Raw genomic sequence first — 12,775 nt, 5'->3', positions numbered from 1 at the left:
TTCACATTTGTTTTCAATCCACCAAATACATGCCCTGGGCAAAATTGACCTGTCAGAGACAAGTCTGGCTCCTCCAGAAAGTAGGATTTCCAGCTTCAGGAGAAAGAGTACAGATATTAGAGGGGACTCATTGGACTTTAGGTCAAAAATTAGAATGTTCCAAACTTCATACGTGCAAGAGAAAGCTTTATCAACGGGTACAAATGGAAGAAAATAATCCTGCAATAGGACCCATGCTACAAGATGGTTTACAGACACACTTCTGATGAGAAGTTTTTTGTCTAACTTCTCTCCAGGAACACTGCCTAGAACTTAACCACAGTCAAATTTTCAAACAGCTTCGGCAGAAATATTTCATCTTAGGCAAAACACACAATGTTCTCAAGATGCGCTTTCTTCCTCTCAGCCACTCTGCAGACAAACTCAGCCACGTACACCTCTACTAATACACTATGGCTCCAGACCCCTCTGCTGCTGCTCTTCATGCTGCCTCCTTCAGTCACAATGTCAACCACTGTTTGTACTTAGTGACTAATCTTACATATTCTTAGTTTTGAAGATTCAATTTTGATATTCTCCTCTAACTAGGATCAAACCTTTCCCCCATTCTTAAAATCCTTATAATTTAAGGTTAAACGTAAACCTAGAATTCATTTTATAATTGGCGATAGTTAAAGATGAACACTCTTTCTCTGAATGTAAGATATCTAATTATTGTCGCATCTGTTGAAATTCTCTACAAAAGTGCTTTTGCATCTTTGTTAAAAACCAGTGGTTCATAAATATGTGGATCCATTTTTGGACTCCATAGTCTCTTCTATTAACCTGTCTTAATTATTAATTATTATAGGATTTTTGCATGTCCACATACATTTTAAAATGCATTTATGGCTATTTAAAAATATTTGCTAGGATTTTTAATGAGATTGCACTGAGACTATAGACTAATTTGGGGGAACATGGGCAGCAATATAGTATTTCAGTCCAGGAACAATATATTTCCATTTACTTAGGTCTTCACTTTCTATTAGCAATGTTTAGCACCTTGCTATGTACACTTTTTTTTCATGTCTTTCGTCAAATTATCCTAAAGGATATATATTTTTTTTCTGATGCTATGAAACATTTTGCTTAAAATTTTTAAATATCAGATAGCTCATTGTTAGTATATAAAAAAAACAATTGTTACATTGATCTTTTTCCTACAATATTGTTAAACCCACCATCACTCTATGAATAAGACGGTTTTACTTCTAACTTATGCTTTCCCTTCCTCCCCCTGCCTGACTGCTGTGAGAGTGAACAATCATCTTGTTCCTTATCTTACAGGAAAACATTTATCACCTTTATGATCTAGGTGTAGGTTTTGGCTAGGTTATTTAAGTGGAGAAAATCACCTTCCATCTCTAGGCTACAAGAATAAAAGTTAGAATTTCATCAAATGCTTTTTTCTAATTGCATGAGATGTTCATTTTTTACCTCATTTCTATAATTTTATTTGTTATGGGTTAATATGGTGAGTTAGTTTGAACTTCAAGTATTAGACCAACACTGCATTTTTAGCAGAATTCTCACTGGGTCACGATCCATTTTCTAAAACTCAGCTTTATCTGCGATAACTTAAAATTTTTACATCTAAGTTCATGAGGGCTACAAGTCTTTCTTAAATGCTTTTGCATGCTTTTGATATCAGAATAATAGCATCAAGAAAAATCTGGTTTAAAAAGTCACTTGGGAACATTTCTGGTCAAGTAATGTACCAGTATGGAGTAGGTTTAACCAATCACCCTGCTTTTGTAAAGGAGACAAGTAAGGGCCAAAATATAAGTAAATATAAGTAAATTTGGCTCAGGCTCATAAAACTCTTCAGTGGCAGAGTTAAACGCTTAAGACAACTTCTAGCAGTCCTGCAGAAGGGGTGTGAAGGCCCAGGAAGCCTCCAGAGGAACACTGGCATGGTGTTCCTACCTCCTCAGACACGCTCCAAGCTGGAAGACTGCAATTGCCTACAGCTGCTCTAACTCTGCAGGACCTAAGCTGCTGTATCTGGCCACATGCCTTCTTCCACACAACTAACATGTCAGCCTTCGTGTAGTCATGCAAGATATTTTACACCTCTGAAAGAGATCCTGGACATATTTTAAGAACTAAGTTTCAATGTAGCTGTTGTTTTAAATATGTGTGTCAATGATGATCAAATTGTGAAAATACGGGAACTGGCATTTAGCGTAGGGATTGGATCACCTCCGTCTTGTATCAGAGTGCCTGGTTCCAGTTCTTGGTTCTGGTTCCTGTCTCTAGCTTTGTATTCAGGAAGCCCCTGGGAGGCAGTGACAGCTCAAGTTATTGTATTCTTGCTGCCCACATGGGGAACCTGGGCTGTAGTCCCAGCTCCTAACTGCAGTCCTGGCCAAGCTCAGGCTACTGCAGGCAACTCTGGAGTTAACCAGAAGATGCGTGTGTGTGCTCACTCAGGCTCCCTCTCTCTCTCTCCTTCTCTCCCCACAACCCTCAATCACACGAATAAAGAAGGCAGTAAGTCGGTTAGAGGTCGTTACACTTATGGCCCTTGGTGATAACTTGAGTCCAAGGGCATAAGCATTGGATTAAGCGCAGTTCCACTCACACCCACGGAAGTCAGTTATGCATCACTCACAGGAAGCCCCGGAATCGGTTGAGGTCATTGTTTGGACTTTCGCACTCTATCCTACTGGAGAACATCTCGGGATCAACTTCAGAGTCCTAAAAGCATTTATTTAAAAAAAAAATCACAAAATAAGAAGCATTCAAAATTAAACACCTGATATGCATTTTATTACTTTTACCAATTCTTAAGATAGCTGCATGGCATTTTTCCAAGATTTTTTTAAACTTAAAAAAATATTTTTATTGGAAAGTTAGATATACAGAGAGGAGGATAGACCGGAAAATCTTCCATCTGTTGATTCAGTCCCTAAGTGACTACAACAGTCAGAGCTGCGCTGATTCAAATCCAGGAGCCCGGAGCCTCTTCAGGGTCTCCCACGCAGGTGCAGAGTCCCAAGGCTTAGGGCCATCCTCGACTGTTTTCCCAGGCCACAGGCAGGGAGCTGGATGGGAAGTGGAGTGGCTGTGATTAGAACTGGTGCCCATATGGGATCGTGGTACATGCAAGGCGAGGACTTTAGCTGCTAGGCTACTGTGCTGGGCCCCAGCATGGCTTTTTTTTATGACATCAATTTCCCACGTACAGCAAAAGTACAGGTATCATTACAGAACCCAAGCCTTGGAATAAATGAGCAGAGAACATCAGCACTCATCTGCAACTAACGGGAATGTTCTGTATTGAAATCCATTCAAGACTCTCTACTGAGTAAACACTTTATAATCAATAAGGAAGAGAAGACACTTGTGTTAGCTGTTGTTAACCATGCAGGTAATTTCTGATATTAAAGTTTTTGTGAACACCTTGAACACATATGCACCTGATCTCAGTGCCAAGAGCAATGATCAACTGTGTGTGGGAGAAACGTAACCACATCACCATCTGTGAGGATACGACATACCTGATCTGCAAATCCCCGAACCACCTGCCTCTGCTTCAAATTGCTCTCTCCATCCAGACCCGAAGTCTCGATGTGACAGATTCCATCGGGATCAGTAGAAAAGAGCAAAACCATGTCGGCAGGAATGATCTCATTGCAGGACAGGCGAACAAAGTCTCCAACCGTGACATCCTTCCAACGGTAGTCAATGTATTTTTTCTCTTTCCTAAAAATGAGCAAAGGTTTTGAAAAGAATATTAAACCAGACACATGTGATAGGTTTTCCTTCTACTTCTAGTGTGCAGCTTAAAGTTTATTTAAAATATTAGAGTGAAAGATCCGGTGTGGTAGCCTGGTGGTTAAAGTCCTTGCCTTGCATGCAGCAGGATCCCATATGGGCACTAGTTCTAATCCCAGCAGCCCCATTTCCCATCCAGCTCCCTGCCTGTGGCCTGGGAAAGCAGTCGAGGTTGGCCCAAAGCCTTGGGACACTGCACCTGCGTGGGAGGCCCGGAAGAATGTTCCTGGTTCTTGGTTCGGGATTGGTTCAACTCCAGACATTGCTGCCACTTGGGGAGTGAACCAGTGGATGAAAGATCTTTCTCCTTTTTTCTACTTCTTACTGTAAATTTGACTTTTCAATAAAAATAAATTAAACTTAAAAAAAAACAGTGCAGTGAAGTTTAGTCTATTAAACACCAAAAAAGAGTCACAAAGCTAGCCAAAATAAAGTAGTATACATGCTTTACCTAAAAATTTAATAAGCAATGAAAACATCTTCCAGCTCCTTTTTTTTCCTTGAGGGATTTTTGAACCATTTTGTTATTTACATATTACTTTAGAGCAAAGCTACCTTGAATATTTGACAGGTTTGTTCATATACCTCTCATGGTGAGGAACCTAAGGAGGTGGAGGGACGGATGGTACATCCCACGCTCAGAGAACTTCCTATCTGGGCAGATGAGATGGACAATGCAACACAAAGGAACAACGCTTTGAAAATCATAATACCATCATAGTCATATCTCTAGTTTCTTTTTTTTAATTAATTAATTAATTAATTATTTTTTAAAATTTATTGTTGCTTACATTGTATTATGTAGTACAGTTTTATAGGCGCTGGGGATTCCCCCCACCCCTCCCATACCCCTCCCTCCATGGTGGATTCCTCCACCTTGTTGCATAACCATAGTTCAAGTTCAGTTGAGATTCATTGCTTGCAAACACATGCCTAGCATATCTCTAGTTTCATTGCATAGAAATAGTCGGTCTTCGCTGAGTTCAGCATATGAAGACTGAAACAGACTTTTCCTTCTGTCAGTATTTGCTAAACAAGAGTTATCTCAACTATATAACACTTACATTGTACAAGGTATTGTAAGTAATCCAAAGATGATTTAAAATATAAATACAGGCAGATGTGCATAGGTTATTTATAGACACTAATGAATTTTCCATAGAGCACTTCGGGATCCTGAGATGTGGGATTTGCTGGGATTGTAGAAGGAGTTCTCTATACAAACTGAGGAAAAGCAGAAGCATCTCCAACAGTCCAGAATCTGCTGCAGCAGGTCCCTTTGCAAAAAGTGCATTGTACACATCTTTTTAAAGGAAAGATAAACTAGTTAAAGTTGATTTCTTTTAAGTACCCTGATTATGTTAATTTTTACTATTTTTGTTTTTGGTTAAGTTTCTTGTGCAGTTTCGGGTGAGCAGCATTAATTATGCTCCATGAAACATCTTCCTGGGGATAAAACGAGAAAATGTGTGCAGTGGCATGTGACAACAGTTAGTGAATTAGCATGTCACATGGAATGCTGCTGATGAGCCAAAGGTAGTTCTGTTGCATACTCCGCTTGTGTACCAAACATCCATCAAGAGCTAGTGCTTTTCACAAAAATATAATTTCAAATGACCTTTTCTAATTATATATGTATGAATGTATATGTGTGTATATATATATATATATATATATGAGTACAGGTTTGAGTTCACTATGCACTATATAATCTTGAGAAAGTTATTGTCTAAGTTGTGTGATTAATGTATTCAAAGTTATTACTTCATCAGATTAAACAGAAATGTCTCCTTAGATCAATCTGTATATAACTTATCAGATAGTTAAAGAAATATTCAGTTTAAGGGACTATCATAGAAAATACATTTCTGAGCTTGGTCTCCAACAATATCTTATGCCCAAGTTTGAATCCAACTAAAGAAAATTTTTGAATAATTAACAGTTTGGTTATCCAAGTGCCTAGGGTATTTCACTAGTGAAAAATCTACTGACTTTGGATAAAGCTGGTAATGTGAAATCGTCGATTGGGAAGGCAAGGGAATAAATAAAGCTAGGGAGAAATTATTCATAAGGCTAGGGATTTTATTTCTAATAAATATAGGAAGCTTCTTTTTAAGAAATTTATTTTATATTAGAACAAAATTCAGATGATTTCACTTGATCTTTTTCCCACTAGGATTAAAAATAGCCAATTGTCCCAGTAGCTAGCTAGATCAGGTTGATGAACATGCTGAACAAGCATGACAGCTCCCATAATAGGTGCTAACAAAATGCACATGGGGAAAATATGGTTCAAATTTCAGAAAACTGCAATTTCATAAAAGCAGAACATGTCCAGGATATGAGCACAAAGAGCAGAGGCATTTGACACCAGAGGAGAAGAGGTCTGAACTGTCTCGAAGGGTGATCAAGAATGAGTTTGGTAAAGAAAAAGTTATCAGTCCAAATGATTCTGAGGAGTGAAGACATGACAAAACTTCATTTGGAAGCAACCTCAACTAAGTGACAATACCACCACCACCTTAACTGACTTTGAACATTTATGATGGTGGCTAAGTTGAAAACGAGGCTACATTTCTGGGGAGAATTAAAACAGTAAGAAGACAATCATGTTCTCCCAGAACCTAAATGAAGACACAGAATTTACTATTTATTGGAGAGGCAGAAACAAAAACCGACAGATAGATTTCCGTTCTATTAGTTTACTATCTGAGACTGGACTTGGCCAAAGTCAGGTGCCAGGAACCTGGTCCAAGTCGCCCTCAGGAGCAGCAGTAACCCAGTCACTTCACCCATCACTGCTGTTTCCCAGGGATGCGTTAGCAGGAAGTAGGAGCCAGCATCTGGAGCTGGGAATCAAAGACGTTTATTATGATATGGGACACAGCCACATGCACCACTAGGGTCAATGCCAGCCCCCAAGTAGAATTTCCTAAAATCTGCTTGGTTGTCTGTACTTATGTAAGACTCACTGGTTAACATTGATATCTTATAATCCTCTCTTTAGGAATGCTTCCAGACCAATTTTTGTTTCTGTAAGGGTTCAGTATCAAATAGCTCTTACATAAGCATTGGGGAAAGTTGGGAAGAATACTGACTAAACTTTTAACAGAGATTGCCATGAGCTGGAGGTGGTGAGAGGTGAGAGGGAAAAGAATGAAAGGTCGAAAACATGCACTTCTACTTTACAAAAAGCAAAGAGAGAAGGGAAAATGTGAACTATTTTTTCGATGTTTAAAATATTTTCCTATAAGACACTAAAAATAATTTATAATAAAGCAGTCTTGAAAAAAATAACAGCAAAGATTTATCAACTGCATTATGTTATGTCGTGAAGTTCATGAAAAATAAAATTTTAAAGAAGTTTATTTTGCCACAAGAAAAGCTGAAATTCATGTTTTTCATTCTATACATTTGTGTTCATTTCTTAGGGAGTTCTAAGGCATCATTATACTTGTTTAAATAAAGTCAAGTTTTTATCCATGTTGTGCAATTAGTACTACGTGTATTTTACGGTCCCCTTTTTACAAACAAAAAAAAAATGGCCTTAGTGTATAAAACAGCTTTTCAAGGTCACACTGCTCCTAAGTGGCCCTGGGGTTTGAAAGCAGCTGTTCATTCCAGAACACATTCACCAAGTACTACCAGAGTTTACCACCACCAAATAAAATGTGGCATAATTACACATATCAGGAAGTGAACTTGAACAACCACTGCTTGCAAAATGTCACACCAGACATTTGGACTCATAAGAACCATGGAACTCTAAGAATTAACACATTATTAATGAGTATTTCTGAAAATTTTATCATCATTGAAACAGTGATTTTGAGGTCTGAAAAAAGTCTGTCCCTTAAATGTAAATGTTGTATTTTAAATTTCTAAATCTCACTGTCTACCACACAGTAGGCCCGTGAATCATTTGAAAGATTAACAGTCTTATTTTCAAGACACTTACATTACCTTAAAATACACCTTTAACATCTTACAGATGGCTCCTCTTTTAAAAATAATCTTAAAGTTAGAATAACTGTTAGTGGAAATCTAACTTAAACATTTGAACTATACCATGCCACAATTAATCTTTTAATTTTTCAATTTGTTATTTCAAGTGGGACTTTCCTGTAGGAAATTAAGTACCTTGTGCAATTAAATAAACAGATTATCAAATTATCTGAAAAAAATGTTAATACGTTTCCTTACAAAAGTTTGCTAAATTTAATAGTCTCATTCTTTGCTGGAATTCTTTCTTTAAAAGTATTTCTCTGTATTTCATTGGCATACAGATCGGCATGATTTTATAGATTACCTTTATTTTTTTTATAAGCATTGTTTCAAGAACAATTTATTACAGCTAAAAAAAAAAACACATTGTAAAGAATATAGATAAAAGGGCAATGTTACCAAGTCTATTAGGAAATGCAATAAAGTGATATCTTAGAATGAACCTTAGATCATTGACTAGCATATTGTATCTCTAAGTTTATATGCTAATCATTAAAACAGATCTGGACTATTGTCTAAAATGGCACTTGAGGCACAAATTACCCAAGCTGCACTACTCTTATACTATTATAAGGGGCACTCAGATATTGATTAAATGACTCAATGATGATGCGACAAACTCTGGGTAATAATCATTATTAGAATGTAAAAATAACTTTAGCACTTAAAATGCCTAGATATTTGCTTACTGCTTTATTGCTATATTCATAACGAAGGGAACTGCATGTCTAGCTGGTTTATGTAATTCCCCAAGGCTGCACAGCTACTCACTGTGAGTCATGCTTAGAACATTTCAGAAGACCTGTGAAAGCAACTCTAAACCAGCACTACAAATGAGCTATTTATACTAAACATTTTCCATAGAAGACATACACACACACACACACGGTAAGTAATCTTTCCATTTGATCTATTTAGTATTAGCTGAGTCATGTTAAAAATCTAGACTTCATCACAGAGTCATCATGAAATATTACTCGTTACAGCTAGTTTGAGAGTAGAGACTGCATCAGTATTTCACCCCTGGCATAGAGGAAGCACTCATGTGTTACTGAGCGACTCACAGAATGAATGCAGCAAAATACTCAGCGGCTTCAAAACAAAAGCAATAGACATATTAATACTTAATATTGAAATATAGTGTATCAGATTCTGATTAGAAACAATATCAAATTACAAAAGAAAAAATTTTTCCTATGTTCTTGAACTTTAAACAAATGTTACAAAAATCACCAAAGAATTCTTAAAATGAACAAAATCCAGGATCCAGCATATTTGAGCACAAATGCACATCTTACGTCAAGCTTTTTCTAACCTTTTTCCATATGGTTCACATAAGAATGAAGACAAGTTAGACTTGTCTATACTGTCCACTAATTTTTTTTTCAAAAATGTATTTATCTGAAAGACGGTGACACAGAGAAAGAACACTTCCATCAGAAGGTCACAACGGCCAGAGCTGAGCCAGGTTGAAATCAGGTGTCTCAACTGGGTCTCCCACATGGGTGCAGTGGACCAAGCACTAGGGCCATGTGCTGTTCTTCCTTCACCATTAGCAGGGAGCTGAATCACAAGGGGAGCAGCTAGAACAGGAACCTGTGCCTACATGGAATGCCGGCATCATTCCAGACAGAGGCCTTACCCACTATGCCGTAACGCCAACTTCTGTTCCCTAAATAGCTTCTCTTTGAGAAATGAAAACATAAGTTTTACAAAAATGATATTGCCCTAGTTTTAGGCTTTCCTGTTTTTATTCTTGGCTGACCGTAAACATAAACATTGGAAATCAGATCTTCAGCAGAGCGAACACACTTCTGCACAGATCACCTTTCACACAGCCCTCTGTGGCTGTAATGGGAAGTAGAACATTCTCCACCATTTTTCAGAATCTCTTTTTATAAGCAGCTCCTACTTTTTTCATATACTACTGTAGTGTTTCATATCTATTCAAATTCATTCTTGTTTTTCATATCCCATCTTTTAATCCTAAATTATAGTATCTATGGATTAACAATTGTTTCCCTTTCTATGGCTTGATGTTTAATTCAAGTCCATAGACACACGAGTTATAAAAGCTTTCGTTCTGCCAAGTCCCTAATTGGCAATGGCTATACACTTCTGTTTTCCTCTGGCAGTGGAATTAAATTCACTGTGGAACTTACAGAACAATAACACATGTGTCCTTGTCACACCAAAGAGAGAGTAACATGTTTCTGAACACCACATACGTCATCTGCAGTAAAGTTCCCATCACTCACCTACTGTAAACTTTAGTCACCAAATTGTTGATCTGCTTGTCAATTTTGTACTTTCTGTAATCTTCCAAGCCATCTTTAATTGCAATAATTGTAAGGACCACCACCAGAGGCAGCATGGTAATTTCCTTTTGGAAGGCTTCCACCAAAGGCACCCAGTTCAGAACAACTAAGAACAAGAAGTATAAGTTGGCAGCCCTGAAACCAACACACAAGAGGAGGTGTTAGTGAGTTAATCCAAGGACCAATGGAAAAGAGGCAAAATACTGCATTGTGGGTTTCTTTAATCAGTTCCTATTAGTTCATATTTTGTAAGCTATATAATAGAGAACTAGATACATTTAACAATTGTGTACACAGTTTTGCTCCCCACATACCTGCCTTATGTTATATTTTTAATAAATACTAGGGATTATCTAAAAAATAATATATTTAAGTGAGACAATCTTGAATTGTGTAACACAGAATAAAAAGCCTAACAGGAATAGTGCTTGGTTTTTAAAAGTTCAAAATTTTAGAAGAAATTCAACATTGGTATATTATAAAAACAAATTAATTAAAAGAGAATCAATCCTTTAAGCATTTTATGCCCACGCATTAGATTTGTTTCAAAGTTCAAAATACAGGATCATGTCACGGTGCAGTGGGCAAAGCCTCCACCTGTCACATCCCAAATGGGTGCTGGTTTGAGTCTTGGTTGTTCCACTTTCGCTCTAGTTCCCTGCTAATGCCTAAAAAAAGCAGTAGAAAATGGTTTAAGACTAATCTTTTTCTAACTATTTTGAGATTAAAAGAAAAAAAAATTACTGACTTCAAAGTCAGAGTTAAGAGAAAAGAGAGGCAGAGAGGAAGATCTTCCATCTGCTGATTCACTCTCCAGAAGTCCACAACCCTGCATTTCTCCTTCCTCATCTCCAACTCCTTTCAATCTGTTGCTACCTTAGTGCTTTCATGTATTTCTATGTGAGCTCCATCAAAACCAACAACTTCAGTAATCACTGTTAAACTTTCAGATTCCTTTGCTATTGAGTGCATTGAACTCCAAGCTTCACAAAAACCAGAAACAATAATAAAGTTACAGTGGTTAATTGAACAGATTCTCATCTATATTTTTAGACAATTTTTTTACCTACTTGAGACACCGAGAGCAAAGATAAAATGATAAATGGATGCACACATGCTGAGTACCTCTCGGATGTGTCACTAGTTCACTCCCTGAATGTTTGCTACATTCAGGGTTGGGTTCCAGTCAAACATAGGCACTACATATTCAATCCACATCTCCCGCATCGGTGAAATGGACCCCAAGTGCTTGAGCCATCACCACCACCTGTCTTGGTTTCCATTAACAAGAAACTGGACTTTGGGAGAAGCACTGAAAACTCAATTCCAGGATCTCCGATATGGCATGCAAGTGCATCAAGTCACATCCAGATGTTACCCACATGCACATGAAATATGGACAAGGATAATTCAAAAAGGTTATGGACAACAATTTTGAAATCCAGTTTTTTCTAATGTAGTTTCCATGAACTTTTGAAAACTCCTCTCAGATTAAATTACAAATGCTGAGACTTTCTATACTCAAATTAGCAGCTCAAAACATTTCCTAAGTTAAAATTATCTTCCAGCCAAGTCTTTTTGCTCCTCTTCCCAATCATTGCAGTTCAGTATGTTCACATCAATTTTTTCTTCCTTTCACATGTTCCTCACCTCTATTCCAAAGCATCTGCTAATTGGATTATCCTTCTTTCACTCCCACATTGCTCTAACATCTGGTCTCTATCACAGCTAACCAGGATATACACAGTATCTTCCCAAATGTTTTCTGCCTTTAGTGTGCTTCCTTGACCACAATCTTTCCATGTGGCACACCATTCCTCTTCTCAGAACCTTGCCTGCAGACTACGGTATCCACTGTGTCATGACATTTGGTGGGTTATGCCTGTCTTTGCTACTTTACTTCCTATTGGTCCCTAGGCCAGAGCCACCGTGTTTGTCAGGGATGACTATTCCCCAGGCTTCCAGCAAGCCTTGTATGTAGCTGTCTTTGGGCTTCTTCCTTTACATCTTTTTTCCTCTGAGATGCTGTGTTCACACTGCTGGTGCAAATATCGCACACTCTATACTTTCCAGGAGAGTGCCATCCTGCCACTAGTTCTTCAGTTAATAGGCAATCCCCCGGGACTCTTCCATTCCACTAGTTAGCACTTTGTAATACTCATCATAACCACACTGTCTTTATTGTTTGTACTGCATATGTTGCTTCTTTAAACTGCAAACTCTGTAAGGAAAGGACTAACAATTATACTTGGAATTCTTTCAGTGCCTAAGCTCACAGGAGTTTCAACAAATGCATGTGAATGTAATCATTTCATTGCTTCAATGAGTATTATCACATATGTGCATTTTCAGCACTTTCTCCCTTTATTCTCAAGTGATAAAAACATGAAATTAAAATGTTAACATGCTGCAATGTGGAGAACACTAAAGCAAGGAGGAGGAAGCCCAAGACTGTCATCATAGGTCAGCCACATATTAGTAATAATGATGTTGTCATGAACACAGTCCATTCGTTTCCCAATCTGTAGAATGAGGATAAGAATACTCCTCTGGCAAGCATAAAGTATTCCCAATTGTTAAGTTCTACTTGAATGTAAGAGGTCATCATTCTACAACAGACTCATACAAAA

General features: G+C 37.6%; 1 protein-coding gene across 1 annotated transcript in view; it reads right to left on the bottom strand.

Moving 5' to 3' along the window:
• ATP10D (ATPase phospholipid transporting 10D (putative)) overlaps window positions 1–12,775 on the bottom strand; it is an 86,368-nt gene that overhangs the window by 51,409 nt on the left and 22,184 nt on the right. The window contains exons 3-5 of the mRNA XM_040966357.1: window positions 10,086–10,280; window positions 3,546–3,750; window positions 2,657–2,742 (exon numbers count right to left, since the gene is read on the bottom strand). Of these exons, the coding sequence (XP_040822291.1) occupies window positions 2,657–2,742; window positions 3,546–3,750; window positions 10,086–10,280 (486 nt within the window). The remainder of the gene's footprint in view (window positions 1–2,656; window positions 2,743–3,545; window positions 3,751–10,085; window positions 10,281–12,775) is intronic.

This window comes from Ochotona curzoniae, unplaced genomic scaffold, assembly GCF_017591425.1.
Source record: "Ochotona curzoniae isolate NIBS_2020 unplaced genomic scaffold, NIBS_Ocur_1.0 scaffold_4505, whole genome shotgun sequence".
NCBI lineage: Eukaryota > Metazoa > Chordata > Mammalia > Lagomorpha > Ochotonidae > Ochotona > Ochotona curzoniae.
Note: the sequence above shows the minus strand (reverse complement) of the source record. Positions and strands in the feature narration are given on the sequence as shown.